The sequence below is a fragment of the Aspergillus pseudotamarii genome (genome assembly GCF_009193445.1).
Source record: "Aspergillus pseudotamarii strain CBS 117625 unplaced genomic scaffold BDV38scaffold_18, whole genome shotgun sequence".
Classification (NCBI taxonomy): Eukaryota; Fungi; Ascomycota; class Eurotiomycetes; order Eurotiales; family Aspergillaceae; genus Aspergillus; species Aspergillus pseudotamarii.
In genome coordinates this window covers 173,272-188,883 of record NW_022475032.1, presented here as the reverse complement: position 1 = coordinate 188,883, position 15,612 = coordinate 173,272, and the positions used below count along the sequence as shown (strand labels likewise).

General features: G+C 48.3%; 5 protein-coding genes across 5 annotated transcripts; 1 reads left to right on the top strand and 4 right to left on the bottom strand.

Moving 5' to 3' along the window:
* Positions 1-1,377: 1,377 nt before the first annotated feature.
* Positions 1,378-3,928, bottom strand: BDV38DRAFT_291682 (major facilitator superfamily domain-containing protein; the record flags this gene model as incomplete). Its single annotated transcript, XM_032061801.1, has 10 exons — positions 3,320-3,928; positions 3,067-3,279; positions 2,904-3,002; positions 2,454-2,796; positions 2,275-2,400; positions 2,113-2,225; positions 1,954-2,040; positions 1,764-1,880; positions 1,619-1,703; positions 1,378-1,553 (listed from the first exon to the last, which is right to left on the bottom strand). Exons 1-10 carry the CDS (start codon positions 3,503-3,505, stop codon positions 1,378-1,380), a joined length of 1,545 nt encoding a protein of 514 aa, XP_031915014.1. The 5' UTR covers positions 3,506-3,928.
* Positions 3,929-5,223: 1,295 nt separating this feature from the next.
* BDV38DRAFT_270164 (major facilitator superfamily domain-containing protein) lies at positions 5,224-8,658 on the top strand (the record flags this gene model as incomplete). Its single annotated transcript, XM_032057095.1, has 6 exons — positions 5,224-5,532; positions 5,871-6,051; positions 6,311-6,539; positions 6,594-6,818; positions 6,874-7,200; positions 7,674-8,658. 6 exons carry the CDS (start codon positions 5,224-5,226, stop codon positions 8,656-8,658), a joined length of 2,256 nt encoding a protein of 751 aa, XP_031915013.1.
* Positions 8,659-8,988: 330 nt separating this feature from the next.
* Positions 8,989-10,927, bottom strand: BDV38DRAFT_281508 (thiamine diphosphate-binding protein; the record flags this gene model as incomplete). Its single annotated transcript, XM_032059567.1, has 3 exons — positions 8,989-10,730; positions 10,789-10,856; positions 10,911-10,927. The coding sequence occupies 3 exons, from the start codon at positions 10,925-10,927 to the stop codon at positions 8,989-8,991; spliced, it is 1,827 nt and encodes a 608-aa protein (XP_031915012.1).
* A 1,237-nt stretch (positions 10,928-12,164) lies between these two features.
* BDV38DRAFT_281507 (RTA1 domain-containing protein) lies at positions 12,165-13,059 on the bottom strand (the record flags this gene model as incomplete). Its single annotated transcript, XM_032059566.1, has 2 exons — positions 12,165-12,829; positions 12,891-13,059. The coding sequence occupies 2 exons, from the start codon at positions 13,057-13,059 to the stop codon at positions 12,165-12,167; spliced, it is 834 nt and encodes a 277-aa protein (XP_031915011.1).
* A 441-nt stretch (positions 13,060-13,500) lies between these two features.
* Positions 13,501-15,261, bottom strand: BDV38DRAFT_243292 (Zn(II)2Cys6 transcription factor domain-containing protein). The gene is made up of 2 exons (XM_032054210.1): positions 15,071-15,261; positions 13,501-15,003 (listed from the first exon to the last, which is right to left on the bottom strand). The coding sequence occupies exons 1-2, from the start codon at positions 15,083-15,085 to the stop codon at positions 13,915-13,917; spliced, it is 1,104 nt and encodes a 367-aa protein (XP_031915010.1). The 5' UTR covers positions 15,086-15,261; the 3' UTR covers positions 13,501-13,914.
* Between the last annotated feature and the right edge of the window lie 351 nt (positions 15,262-15,612).

The following is a 15,612-nucleotide window of genomic DNA, read 5'->3' as shown; positions in this document are numbered from 1 at the left end:
TAGCTAATTATACATTCTCCTGAACGATTTAGAATGTACTATCATCATTACCTGAGAGGATATGGACCACTGATAAATTTCAAGGCGGGTGGTTTTCGTTGTACAGCATGATACAACATTCAATCATATAGCAAACTTAGATCAATTATATATATCGAGATATCCGATCCAAGCCACTACTATCTGTACTTTTTGGATTCATTTATTGAACTAGTAGCTCAGGGTATGTTATCACACTCATTTCGTCTTGTTCTACATAGAGTGATATTATTATATATCTAGTCTTCTTGTTGATAACATACTCTGTGGGCTCTATGCATCGGAATTGTAGTGGCTCTCTGGAGATGGGGAGTCGCGATGCCCACTTCTAAAGGGGAGATTGTAACGAGATAGTGGTATTTTATTTTTACTCTATTCGTTCTTCATCTAATAGATTGGCCTTTTATTGCTATCACGGTGGCGCGTGCCCTGAAATATTTGAAAAAAAGAAAAAAAAAGGAGAACTACAAAAGTATGCTTTAGACAGACTATCCAGAACATGTGGACGAACCTCCACGACAACCGTTCGTGGTGGATTAAGCTAAGCTACAGGAGCAGGCTGACAGGTTGGATGCATATGAGATATCAGATATACGAAGTCACCCGCCTGACTGGGTAGCTGCAGGTGGATGATTGCTCGAATGTGGGGGCGATTGTTCATTTGAAGCAGTGATAAGCCACTCTCTAGGCAGGTACATTTGGATCTACAGGACCAGCTGCTGAAACTCGGACAAGGTCTGACAGGACCAAGAATTCTAAATGCCGTTTGTATTGCTTAGCTAACATTTGTGTTATTTTCAATCCGGAGGATCAACGCTAGGAATGTAATTGTCCGGAGTGTAAAATCATGTATGTCTAGCAATATACATAAATAACTGTTGTTTGTGCCTGCGTTGAACAACAACAACGACCTGTGGAAAGCCTGACCTAAAGCAATCGTTTTATCCCAGCAACTCATTAACCGATTCCGGTCAAGTCAGTATCTTTTCTATTCAGTGTCTAGCCCAATCTGTGGACTAGTGTCATGCAACGTCATCCCACTAACCACCATCATCGCCTCTCCGCAACTTTTGCTTTCCACCTTGAACAACGTTATCATTCCTGGGGGCCTTTCATATGAATAATGGCTCTCCACGAACGAAGGGGTAAACTCTTCGTGGATACATTGCCTCTCTCGCCAAACATCCACCCAAAACAGCTGTCTAAATCCGCTTGCAAACTGGACGCATAACTGCTGCCGTTATCGCTAGCGATACAAAAGCAGTGCATGATATTGTGTAAATTTATATTTCATTCCAATGTTTAGACCTAGTTTTATATCTTACAGGATATTCGATGCTAATTTTGTACCGCCACGACCTCGGTGCGGACCATCTTCCCCTGCTCAATATCGCTTTCCTGTTGTGGTGGGTCGTCGCTCTGCAAGTCAGACGAGAGGCCATCGTCCTCTCCACTAGCGGACGACTTTTGTCGATCCCTCCAGAGCTGAAACTGAATAGCAGCAGTCACAAGAACTGTGCAGTAAGGGTGGCCAATTAGGAGCTGGTACACTAGAACATGGGGTAACTAGCAGACTTACTGAGTAGACACTGGAGGATAATATCCCACAAATAACCCTTCCGGGCAGCGGGAAAGTCGGTGGTCTTCCAGACAAAGTTTGGCGCCTAACACTGCTCGTTAGACTTATGTATTGCTATACGGAACGATGTGTAGTAGGTACTTACCACCGCCTGAACAACGTATGCGAGATCGTTCGCCAGACCAACAATCAATGCTCTTTTCTCGGTGTCCGATGAACAGATCTCGTTGATCCAACTCAAGATGAGGGGACCAGCACCGCTCTGTTACCATCCAGTGAGCATGACATATCTCATTTATGACTTGGTGATTATGAGGAAGTATGGAGAAACTCACGCCAATGTTACTCAGCCAATACACAGCCATACGACCGTTGATATTCTCATAAAGCGGCATCTGGCGGAGGAGCACACAGAACACCGTCTGCCACACAGAACGAAAGTCAGTCAGCCTCTCATGGAGCATACAGCCCGGGATAAGTTTTAGAGGGCTCACCGTGATTATGGCACCCGCATAGATGAAAGGCCACCGGATACCGCGACACCCATCGGAAAGCCAACCCCAGCTCAAAGCTACCACAACGAAGATTCCGGTTGTAACCATTGGATCTATGATCGACTTAGTATGATTCGAGCACCTCCAACGAGGATTACTCACAATTATTAATCTGCGGCACCGAGAACGATGTACCCGGCACAGGAGGAGGGGTCGTGTTGAAGCTCTTGAGCCAGTAACCCATACCGGCTTGCGGGTAACCGTTATTCCACACGATGTATAGTAACGCTGGGCCCAGTTAGTATGGAGGGACGGGTTAAGAAACAAAGGAGACCACGAACGGAGAAGATATGTATGCCAGCTGAGGAAGATTCTCTTGGCCTTGGCGACCGTCCAGGGCTCCTTTCCTGCACGACCAACAGCCTCCATGCGTTTGACAGAAAGAATATGCTCGTCTTCTGTCGTCCACCACGTTTTCTTGCCGTCTTGTGGGAGGTTAGGGAAGAACAGGAATCCTGCTACGGCAAGCGGCAGCGTGATAATGCCATCGATAATAAACAGCCAGCGCCAGCCAGCGTGGCCATGCACACCGTTCAGGTTGGTGTAGGCTGCTGCTTGTAGGAATCCGCTGAATAGCGTTCCGATTGAGCCCGCAAGCCAGAAAACCATGGCTCGCTTTCCTATCTCCCGCGGCGTGTACCACGATCCGAGTAGGTAGTGGATACCAGGGTAGAAGCCGGATCTGGACAACGAGTGTTAGCAATCTGCGATGGGAAGAATGAGCGCTCTACCCACTCGAAAAGCCCAACCAGGAAGCGGATGGCGTATAGTGACCGATACGACTGGACACTGGACGTGCAAATTGTGGCTATTCCCCAACCAACCTCCAGCTGCGGGTAGTTTGTTAGTGATATCACACAAGAGCTGGGCACAGAAGCTAGCAGAGAGGCGCACCGCGGGAATCACCCATCGAGGTGAAATTCTTGTTAGCAGCAAGTTGGACGGGATCTGGCCAATGACATATCCCACCGTGTAGATAGACGTGCTAGTAACCAGCTGGTTCCCATACATATCCAAGTCCTCCTTCATCCCACTGAGAAAGGCATTGTTAATATTGTTAAGATCGAGATTTTTCAAGAAGTACCCGATCTGGTAATGCCCGTTAGTCTGGACAGTTCTCTTGCTTCTGTAGAGGGGCCTCGCTTACTGAGGCAAAAGTAAGGACAAAGGCATCGACTTTAAATAACAGCCAGCGCTGATCCGGTGGCAGTTCCCATGTATCCCAGATATAGCCTTTCCACGAGTTTATTGGTTGCACCGTGAGCTGGTCACTGGAGTTGATCGGTTCATTTTCTGAATGGGGACTTGTAGACCTGCCTTTTCCGCGGTCCATGTTAGATGCGATGCTGATCTGTCAGAGCTCAACTGACCAACCTGGACCGGGTTGGTGGCTCTATTTGAATCTATGTGAACATGACATTCATACTGGACATGGCCTCATTGATACTCCTCATCACGCCATCTCTTATCTTGAGACTAGTTTGAAGGTGTAGTACCATTTCTCAGCATAGAAGTAAACTCTCGTCAATCTTGAAGGTGCTGGATGCACCCATCGTGATACGCATTCCGTGCGGAATATGCGCTGAACCGGTACATATTGAACCGCATAATGGCATAGCATGATACACAGCACATTTACCTGTGACTTTTGGGGTCACTTTTACATGGTCGGCAAATATGATTGCGCCATACCCTAGCGTAATTTGGTATTCCCCACCACATCTTAGGAGGCGATGACAGGCTTAAAAGAAGTGTATGAAAAGCAGCAATGAGCTCCAGCCTGTCAGACAATGAGCGTAGTCGGCACGATGAGGCTTTTGTTTTTCTGTCTTCGCCTTGGCAGGGATGAGAGAATATTCAATTGTGGAGCCACCACAACCCGTAGATTTGCCAAATGGATATGGATAGTATTATGCTTTCCCTTATCGCAGTATACTGGATGGGCCGACACATGGGAGTATGTATACCAAATCGAGTATTGTGTCGTTAATTGACCTAAGCGATATGAATAGACGAATGATCATGTGTAGTGCAGAGGAAGCTTTTTCATAGGGCTAGATCAGTCTACATATTCACTGGACTTAAGCGACACTAAATGGACTTTAACTCTGACACTCACGTAAGATATTAATAGAATAAATGTATAGAGTCGAGATATGCTTCACGAGGTCGTGTGGAATTGCCGACTCCCATGTGGCATTTGAGTTACCTCGTCCTCTAAATCGCGTTTATGATGTGAACAATTTCCTATACTTTTGTACTACTGATTCGATCACGTTGATCATCTGGTAGTCAATCCGGTCCCTGAAGACTTCAAGAAAACAACAGACATGGATTTGCATCTCCTACAGTCTGGGAAAATGAAGTAAGGCTTAAAGACAACCTCGGATAACAGCCCCTGCCCTTAGAAGCAGTTTAAAAACATCCCGGGCCGCTAATACACGCCAAGGTCGCCAATAGGTTGTGTGATCCACGCATTCGCCGGCAGCGAAATAAGCTAGCCATGGCATTGTCTTAATTGGTGGATTATGTGACGATAACCTGTGGTGAACCCGAGACACAGCCAGGCCGTGGAAGTACCGGATTGATAAATATTTCCGAACTGTATAAAGGCAAGTGGTATCCATTATCGGGATATTCACATCATATGCTAGAGGTTGACCGATGCCCATTTGTGCACATTCTTGGGCGATGTGCCCCTTCGAGCGCATTTCGTACTAGTCCAGTCGATCTAGTCACCACTGGCATCAGCGTTCAAATTCTAGGCCCTAGATTTTTACAAGAAGAAATCCCATTTTCAGGCCTTATCGGCTAATCGATCTCGCAGCTGCGGGGTATCTCGGATTGATACACTATATTCCTGTGCCCATGGCACCGAGGCGCTTTCCTTGCGCAATTAAGCTTGGCTATTGCAAAACGATAAGCGTCCTAACTGGCCAATTATGGTGACTGAAAATTCAGAAGCAGCTCATAAAGCCCGTTGGTATGGCCTTCATCTTCCGTTGAATGTTCCCAGAAACAGTTTGATTGCTCGGCTTGGGTTTTTACAAGATGTCTTGGGGATTTTCTGAAAAGAATGACACCCCAGGGGTAACCTCGACCCCGATCAAATCTAGTGACATCTCAATAGCGGAATCGCCGGGCCAAGGACGACAGAATGTACACTACGTCAGCCGAACTGAAGATAACTCGCTTCCTGAGTACGAAGGAGACGATATCCCAGGTTACGATGCCACTCTTATGCGAGCGCGAGCAAGTCTTAGCAGCGCAGAAGAAAAGAAGTTACTACGGCGAATAGATTGGCACCTAATCCCACTCTTAGCGATCATGTATATGCTCAAGAGTGTCGATTTCACCAATGTAAGTACAGACTGTGATAGAAGTTACCATGCCAGTCTACGGTCTAACATTGGCAGGTCTCGTACGCTCGAATCATGGATAAAGGAACGCCTCGCAATATTTTGAACGAACTGAAAATGACATCCGATCAGTATAATCTCGTTACAACTATGTACTACGTGAGCATGGCTTGATGGAACAGGAAGGTCTGGACTCACTATTTGAAGATCCCCTATATCATCGCAGAAGCACCCTCCAACCTTCTGCTGAAAGGCGTACGGCCATCCATCTGGCAGGCGCGAATCATGGTTAGTAAATTAGGATGATCTTTTGAGAGTTATAAATTCTAATGATCACAGGTGTCCTGGGGAGTAGTACTCTGCTGTCATGCCGCTGTGACCAACCGACAAGGTCTGTATGCAGTTCGCTTTTTCCTTGGTCTCTTCGAGGCCGGCCTGTGGCCCGGCATGCTTGTCCAGCTATGCTACTGGTATAGACCAGATGAGATTGCCCCTCGGATTGTCCTCGTCACACTTCTCGGCAACTTCAGCACAGTCATCAGTGGCGTTCTTGCCTTTGCGTTCAATGGGGTTACAGCTGGCGGCCTATCTGGTTGGAAGTGGTAAGGGATTTCCATGGTAAAAAAGAACGCTTCCTTATTCATGTTCTCCAGGCTAGTTTTGACCGAGGGCATCTTCACCGTTATATTAGGGATCATCACCTACTTTTTCTTGCCAGATTGTGGGTATCACCAGGCAGCCAGTTCAGAGGCTCAATAACTCGACTAACTCTCGTACAGTTCCCTCTACCGCCTCTTGGCTGTCTGAGAGAGAACGGACTTTTGTTGAAGCGCGCCTCCCCAGTAACGCCCCGAGAGCAGCTGAAGCGAATTTCAACTTGCGCGAACTCATCACCACATTAAAAAACAAACGGATCTGGCTTTTCCTCCTTTGTTGGGCTTTCTTCACTGTCGGTACTACAGGACTTACATTTTACCAACCAACCGTGATCGCAAACCTTGGATTTACGTGAGTTGTTCCGACCGTGTCATTTTAGGGCTGAAGGGCTAACGGACAATACAGCTCTATGGGCGAAACACAACTGTTAAACATCCCTTCGGCGGTTTTCGCAGTGATTCTGACCGTTGTCTTTGGAATCTTAGCCGACACGGGAAGAATTCCCCAGCCCGCGATTCCCCTCGCTTTCATGATTGTCATCGAGGCATGTTATGGCGTGCTCTATGCTTTCCCGAATACCGGCGGCGTGTACGCGGCCACCATTCTAGCCGGAGGATTCTCAACCGCATGGTAAGCTTCCAATCCAATGCGATCGTATCGCCCCTAAGATACTAACGGCCTATAGGTACGTGATGATGTGGCCCTGGCGTGTGCAGACTACGGAGGGTGCCACGGGCTCTGCCTTCGCTATCGCGTTTGCAAATAGCTACGGTCAAATTGGAGGGGCCGTGGGGTCTCAACTGTTTAATTCTCGGTATGCGCCGCGATATACGACTTCCTTTGGGATTGCAATGGGTTTCGTAGGGATGGCTATCATTATGAACCTTATAACTTGGGGCTTTACGTGGAAGGTCGATGTTGATACCAGGAAACTCAAGAGAATCCGGTTGGCGGCTGCAAAACAGAATCAGGCGGTGTTGAATGATGTGGACATTCATGCTGGGGAAAAGCAGTAGTACGGGGTCTAGCATGTACTTTTGAAGGACGGGTCCGCATGCTTCACCAGGAATAAATTAACCAATGCCTATAGATGATATGTGAAAGGCCAAGGCGCCATAGCGGGGACGGATTGTCTTATCAGTTTCCCCTCTCCTCGTGTAGATGAGCCCTTTTTCACACCCCGCCAACAATTTAGCAAAGGCTTCGAATCATGAATGCGACGGATCTCTTTCGTGTTACTGCGCTGATGACTGGGGTACTGGCCTTTGAACGTCAGCAGCTCTTGGTCGGGGATTTGTCTCAGGATCTCAACCAAATCATCGACTCCTCGCCGCTGCTCTCCTTTCATCGAGCCCTGGTACAAATCCCATCCATAAGTGAACACGAGAAAAGCGCGGGGGAATATGTCTTGGACTTCCTTGAATCGCGTAATCTAACAGTAGAGAAACAAATAGTCACCCCCGCAAGGGAGACTGAAGAAGAAAGATTCAATATCTACGCATATGTTGGGCAGAACAGACACCCGGACGTGTTGGTGACCAGCCACATCGACACAGTCCCGCCCTTCATCCCTTACTCACTTCATGCACCAACCTCAGACACGGGGTCCTTCAATCGCACGGACCTCGTAATTGCTGGCCGTGGGACGGTGGATGCCAAAGCGAGCGTTGCGGCGATCGTGTTTGCCGCTCTGGAAACACTCGCTGAGAATCCCCACGCCTCCATCGGGTTGTTGTTTGACGTCGGCGAAGAAAAGAGTGGCGTGGGGATGAAACACTTCTCCAATTCTGAGCTCAACCCGATACCTCCGACATATCAGACGGTCATATTCGGAGAGCCAACAGAGCTCAACCTGGTTGCGGCACATAAAGGAACCCTAGGATTCAAGCTGGTCGCTGAAGGCAAAGCCGCTCACTCTGGATACCCCTGGTTAGGTCAAAGTGCCATCTCATCGCTCATACCGGTTCTTGCTCACCTTGAGAGCCTACAAGATCTTCCACCCGAGAAAGGTGGTCTCCTTCGCAGTGAAACGTTGGGAAAATCAACCTTGAATATTGGTCTACTGCAGGGCGGAATTGCCGCCAACGTTGTCGCAGCGCATGCTGAAGCAGCAATTACTGTTCGCCTTGCAGCGGGAGCCCCAGAGGACACCAGGCTTATTGTCGAGGCAGCGGTGGCGAATGTGACTAACGGCGATGAGAGCGTTTATCTTGATTTTGGGAATCGCACATTAGGCGCTCCACCGCAGTACTTCGATGTCGATGTGGACGGCTTTGAGGTTATCACAGTTAATTACGGGACCGATGCCCCTGCATTGAAGATTCATGACCAGGAGGCTCAAAGGGTTAGGAGGTATTTGTATGGCCCTGGAAGCATCCTTGTTGCTCATGCTGATGACGAGGCCATCACGGTCGGGGAACTGGAAGAGGCTGTACGCGGATACAAAAGACTCATCTCTGCTTCTCTATAGAGGATTTCAACCATATGATAACATTCACACCGATGGCACAACGGACGACCTGGAAGGTGTGACTCTGGGCTACTGAATTCCCGAGTTGGGCTTATATTGTCATGGCATGGGTGAGAGTTAAAACCAAGGTCGGTATTAATAGCGTTAAATTACAAAGCTAAAGAGCTTTTTAAGTACTTTGATGTTGAGATCTTGGGGTATGAACCGACTCAATGAGTCAGGCCAGCATGCCACTCCTGTATAGGTCTTCATCAACACCGCACTTACAATATGACTTTTTAGCTACATGTACAAGGTTCGACGCGTTGTCCACAGAGTTGCTTTGGAAGCTCAGCCGTGAAGCCCACATGTTCTATCTCGCATCAGACTTCTTCTCTCGCTGTCTTTGTGTGTGTCCCACGTAATGAACTCGTGCAGTCCCGAGCCCGCGGGTACCATTGGTAGAACCGGTACCTTCTTGTCGGTGATAACCTCTAGTAGAGCAGGGCCATCCGTGTGGATAAGCCACTTCAGAGAGTCAACGACCTCTTCGGGCTTGCTGACACGTCGATGCGGGAAGTGCATTGCCCTTGCCAGGCCCATAAAGTCCGGATTACGCTGGTGTGTGTGCGAGTATCGATCTTCATAGAATAGATTCTGCCACTGGGTCACCATTCCCTGCTCCTCGTTGTTTAGGACGATCACCTTCACCCCGATGTTGAATTGACTAGCCGTAGTCAGTTCTGTTAGGGTCATGCTAAACGATGCGTCACCGTCGATATCAATCACAAGCGCATCTGGACGCGCTACCTTTGCACCAATGGCAGCTGGAAGACCAAAGCCCATAGTACCAAGACCACCAGATGTGATCAAACTCCGAGGATGGCGCCAACGAAAGTGCTGAGCAGTCCACATCTGATGTTGGCCGACGCCCGTAGTAATGATCGTCTCTTCCTTGCGATCTGCTGTGAGGTTACTCAGCTCCTCGATCAAATACTGGGGTTTGATCAAATGTGGTCGTTCGTCCCGGTCATATGCATGTAACGGCCACTTTGCCTTCCATTCATTGATTTGTGTGAACCATGCTTGCCTTTCAGCCATACTGGTCCTTTTCACATGAGGTAACAGGTGTGTTAGATTCTCTGCGACGTCCCCGACCACCGCCTCAGTAGATTGAATCACCTTGTTGATGTTTTTAGGTAAGACCTCAAACTGTACAATCCCTCCAAGGCCCTTTGCAGCTGCTGCCCTAGCCGCGGGTGCGAACTTGGCGATGTTTAATGTAACTCGGTCATCAAACCGGGCACCCAGTGCGATGATGAGATCGGCTTCCTGCATGGACATGTTCGCATACGCCGAACCATGCATGCCCAGCATATGCAAGGACTTCTCGTCCAGTTCGTCGAAGGCGCCAAGCCCCTGCAAGGTTGTTGTCACCGGTATGGATGCTTTTTCCGCCAGTTCTTTGAGTAACTGAGGTCCGTTCGGGGACTGAATGACGCCCTGTCCAGCATATATGACGGGCTTCTTCGCGGTGTTAATCAATTTGGCGACATGGGCGATCGACTTGGTAAGTAGCTTGTGGTTCGCGTCCGTGTTTGCATAGCTTGCTATGCGCGGTATCGCTGGCCCGGTAGGCGTAACCTTTCTCAATATACCCGCCGTCACGTCCTTGGGGAGATCCACGAGAACAGGACCCGGTCTCCCACTCGTGGCAATCTCGAAAGCTTCGTTGATCCTCTGAGGTAGCTCAGCCACGTTGCGTATCATTACGTTCCATTTTGTGCAGCCTCGCGATATACCGAGAATGTCAGCTTCCTGAAAAGCATCGCTGCCAATCGCTGTAGTCACCACCTGGCCACTGAAGACAATCATGGGCGTTCCATCGGACAAGGCATCCTGCATTGGGGTGACGACATTGGTCGCACCGGGTCCAGAGGTTACCAGAACGATCCCTGGCTTTCCTGAAGCCCTTGCGTAGCCCTCGGCCATATGCCCGGCGCCTTGCTCGTGCTTAGGAAGGATGAAGTCGAAATACTCGGAGTTGTAGATGGCGTCGAAGACCGGAAGGATAGTTCCACCGGGGTATCCAACTATTGAAGTAGGCGTCAGTAAGCCATAAGAATGGAGAGCCTTAGGTCACAGTCATACAGATATGTTGGACACCGTGTCTTCGCATCATCTCATGAAAGATCTGGCCACCCGTCATGCCAACGAACCTACGTATTGCATCAGTACCACGACACCTCACATAGCATTAACCATCCTCATACGATTCATCCGCTTCCATTGTCCTTGAGTCTTCTGAAGTCACATTATTTTCCACACCTGTAGGAGGAAAGGTTGTCCTTGATGGAGTTTCTACTCTTCTGTACGTCCACGGAATTAGTCAGTGTTGATGAGATCGCACCGAAACGATCTGAACATGTGGACAAAGTACTCCATGACTCACATTGTCTGTGCTGTACCCGTAGTCGTCTTTCGTCTAATGCCCCCTACCTTCGAAGCGCAAATATGCGACCGAGGGAACGGGATTCGTTGACATCGTGCAGTATGAGCCAGGGCATTGCCAGCCCGACTGATAGGGCGTGTGCGAAACATCTCGGGCTACGTTTGACAAGATAGCAGAGCGAGGGCAAAGCATAATTTCAACAGATATTGTGTGTTGATCACTGATGATACTATTTTATGTGTTCGAGATGCTGTGTAAGTCCGAGCATGACTCATGCTAGGGCCAGCGATACCGGACGCTGATTCTGGACAAGGGCTTACAGCCAAGTTATTCCGACGTTAATTTCAACCTCATCCATGACTCATCTGGCTTGAGTCTTGGTTGGAATTTCTTACTAGAAACCAAAACAGAACACGCAATTGGCCGCGTCAAACGTGGCCAGAGCTCCTCGGCAACTGTCTGGCCATAGCGTATTGTGAGTTAACAATGTCTCTACCAGCAACCTTTCATCGCATGGCTCAATGGCAAGCTACTCCACTCCAAATACATGAACCAGGTTTGTCCAACGGCTGTGCTCCCTACCTCATTTTCTGAGTATGAATTTGCGTTGGACTTGCCAAGATATATAACCGAGCACATCTGTTCTCCCGAGTAAACGCTTTGGCCTCCGACCGAGTACTACTTATCATGGTCCGCACCAGCTGTCGGTAATCGATTCAACCCAAGGTATATGTATAAGTAACAAAATATATGGTGCCTACCTGCGTGGGTTAGCATATGGAATGCCAAACGAAGAAGCCGCTGGTGGATATTAAAGCCTGTCGTTTGAAAACATCTGTTTCCACGTAATTTTCGGCAGTGGGCTGTCAAGCTGAGATATATTATCGCGGAAATGACTTTGTAAGATTTGTGATCCACTGGCTAGGAGATAGAAATGTAGGCTTGAGGCAGAAAAATAAGCATCTATGAAGCTGCTATCAGAGGCATACAGAAGTAAGAGTATCTCCAAGGTATCCTTCCAGGTGAGTCATGGCAGGCGAAAGTAACTGAGTAACAGAACCAGAATGGAAGGGCGCTATGCTATCCCCCCCGTCTCGTTCAGCTTGAACCGTTCAGGGACGTGCGAGTGTGTGCATACATCACTGGGAAACCTGATTGCAAATGCCACCATCACTGTCCACATGAGAGTCGCGTCGAACACATATACGGGCCACTCATGTTGTAGCAGGTATCCGTCATTGCCCATAATGTACTCCACAACCCGGAATACAGACCGAACCAGGATCAACAGGCTGATTAGGTACAGAGTATTGAGGTGCCACTTCCATCGCAAAACATTAGAGGAGGTCTCCAGCGTGGGGTTTCTATGCATTCGGGCCTGAAAGATCATGATGTTGATAATGAAGAACCCAAGGAAAACGACTTGGACAACCAGACCAAAGATAACAAGCTTGTTTCCTATGCTAGCGAGGTCACTGGAAACCATCATGCCAGCAGCACCGCCTTGGATCAGAAAAGACAAGACATCGCCGGTGACAAAGACCTTGGTTAACCAGCGAACGGGTATCAGTGAACGACTTTCACCCTTCACCGCGATAATCACCCGTCCCAAAACCATGTATATCGTCGCAGCCATGAGGGCGGGACCGAGTAGTATGAAGACATTCTGAATACAAAAGGGCATCATACGTCCGGTCTTGTCGTAAGCCGATGCTCGGGCACAGTAACCTATGAACTCAACTGATATTGTTAATCTGCGCAATCTCCATGAGTTAATGAGTAACTGTCGATATACACTTACAGAAGCCCCCAATGGCAAAGCAAATGCAGAAATAGGTCTTTAGTTTCCATATCTTCCAGGTATGATATATCGTCGCCGCCAAGAAGAGCAAGAGGAAAATAACCGCTGCGGCCCTCGAGGGGATGTAGTGCCAAAGATAATAGCCTTTGTACGTTTGGAGTTCGGGCATTATGGGTATCACAAGTGCTGTTGCAGACAGACCGCGTGAGAGAATTGCGAGCTAGGGCGTTTGGTCGAATGCGAATAACAATAGCAGTCGATCGGACCAAGGTAACGCTGTATATATAGTGATATATTTAAATACTTACACTAGAAAGACCAGAGACCTAGTTTGCGACAAGCTCGGCGAGTCTCCACTATAATCTATGGGTTGATATTTATAGTAGGCCCACAACTACTGCTCGTACCTTTTTTCTTTATTGAGATATGCGTAGCTAGCTCCAGATGGAGACCCATCTTCTATATTCAGCTGCTGTGTACGGCTATGGAATACAGCTAATGCACCCTGAGCCCAAAGAATTCGACGTTATCATTTCTAGGACGTCAAGTTTTCTTATTATTCCAAGTTGGAAATGACCTTAAAGCTGCCCATACCGAGGGATGGATTGAATTAGGTTCTAACACTAAGGCTCTAACTTGAACGAGAGACCCGAACAGGGGAAAGCCATTTGGTCCTTCTTCTAGTATCCTGGGATTTCTAATGGATGGCATTGCATTACTGGCCCGTGCATACGAGGAAACGGAAAAAGATCCACATGCGCCACTCATTGCAATGCGGGTCATGTATATTTGCACAAGAAGCTGGGAGAGAATTCCGCGTATGCACGGACCACTCATGCACTGCCATATCGTGAGCCAAGAAAAGCGGTTCAACGGCCAATCTGAATGAACGAATATATTTCGCATCTCGGATAGCAAAATAATTTCGTGTCGCCTTTGTGCATTGCATTTCATTGCTACAATTCTGTAAAAATGGACAATTCCCGGTCCTCTAGTCGGAGAGTGAAGAGGCGCCATCGAGACATTAGGTTGTGGATTCAGCCAAGACGCGATTCGGCCAGTACAACCATTCCGCCCACTGCGGCCCAAGATATCGGTCGATAGACCGGACTAAGAATTGGCCACCATCACCGAAAAGCCACATATTGCGGCAGGAATGCAGAAGAACTGCATAATGTGATAGAATAACAAGTGCTTCTGGCCTACGGTGCACTAGCGTGTCGGTATATTCCACAGTCACCATGATGGGCCAGGCAAGAGCACCCTGTATATTATCAACGGCAGGACCAGATTGTGAAGCATTGAATGACGATTGCAAAGCCTTGATCGCTTGCTCATAGGTTTCATTCAGTGAAGGCCCTAGCTTTGAGGCTTTGATAAGTTCAAGAAGGCGGTTGCACATCTCTCCATCTGTCGTATGATTCTGCAAGCTTGCCTCAGCATCCCTTAGAATCGGCTTGAGTGATGTTTCTTTGATCCGATCCCAATTGCCTCCAATGACTGTGCGGACGCCACGGTGGATACGGAGATAATGGATGAACCGGTCTAGGAAGGCTTGAAAGTCATGGTCTTGATATACCAGTATGTCGCAGAGGAGATGCATACCAACCATGGATGATAACATGAACGCCGGTACCGGTGGTTCCGTGGTGGCATGTGAGTCGGTCTCATAAAACATCCGAAGTGCATGGTTCTGTAACTGCGTCGAATGGTGCCTATAGAAATCTTTCTGGGTGTCATGAATGATACTAAGATGTAAAGCAGCGAGAGCTAGGAGCTCATTCATTAGATAGGGAGTACCCAGTGCGTGGTTAATCATCTCCTGGTGTAAAGGACTTCCGTTGTTGCCACTCTTACACAAAGACGGTAAGGTTTCTGTCAACAGATGGTAGAACAGCTCGGCATGAAGCATATTGGCAGGCGCATCTACCTGGCTAGCAGAAGTAGACTCTGGTGACGGGCTAAAAATGGACGACTCGGTTGATACCGATGGGGGGGATGTTCGCTTTCTGCTAATCCCGTTGGACTGCATAACCTTAATTGTCAATTCGGAATATTCGCATAACCTTTCCGATGATATGCAATGGGAGCATATTGGCCGTTTTTCATCGCACTATGGATCGTTATGACGGTGTCTCAACGACAATGGACGTGGTTTACCTTGATGTGGCGACGCTTACATTCGATGCAGCCATTCCGCGATTTCTTATGCGTCCTCCGCGGCATCTGTACGGTGATGGATCGCAAAGAGTTGCTGAGTCAAGCTAAGCCTAGCAGGCGGATATGGTCATTGGCTGTGATAATGACGTTCACCTCCTGGACTCAGGTCTTCAGGTGACGTTTAGAAGCTTAGAGCCAAACCCAATCTATGGGAACCGAGGATTCAACATCACATGACCCGCACCGAAATCGGATCCAAATATTCATGCCCGCCACCTCGTTCCCTCGGTGGTCTATTTTTAGATAATGAGCATGTACGGCATGATATTTCAGTGATGCAAGACTAAATGTGTGAGATCCAGGAGACGATATATGAGACTCTTGAGGGGACTCGTAACTCATTTAATTCGACCGGAGGACTCAATCCGAGGTAAAATACGCGTATAGACGACCAAGACCCACTCGCTCGGGTCATTAGGAGGATTTTCGAGGCCCACTCCGATTGTCCTACTTAAGTGCAATGAGACATTGTAGATACTGTCAGGCCCGGAGAAACCAAGTG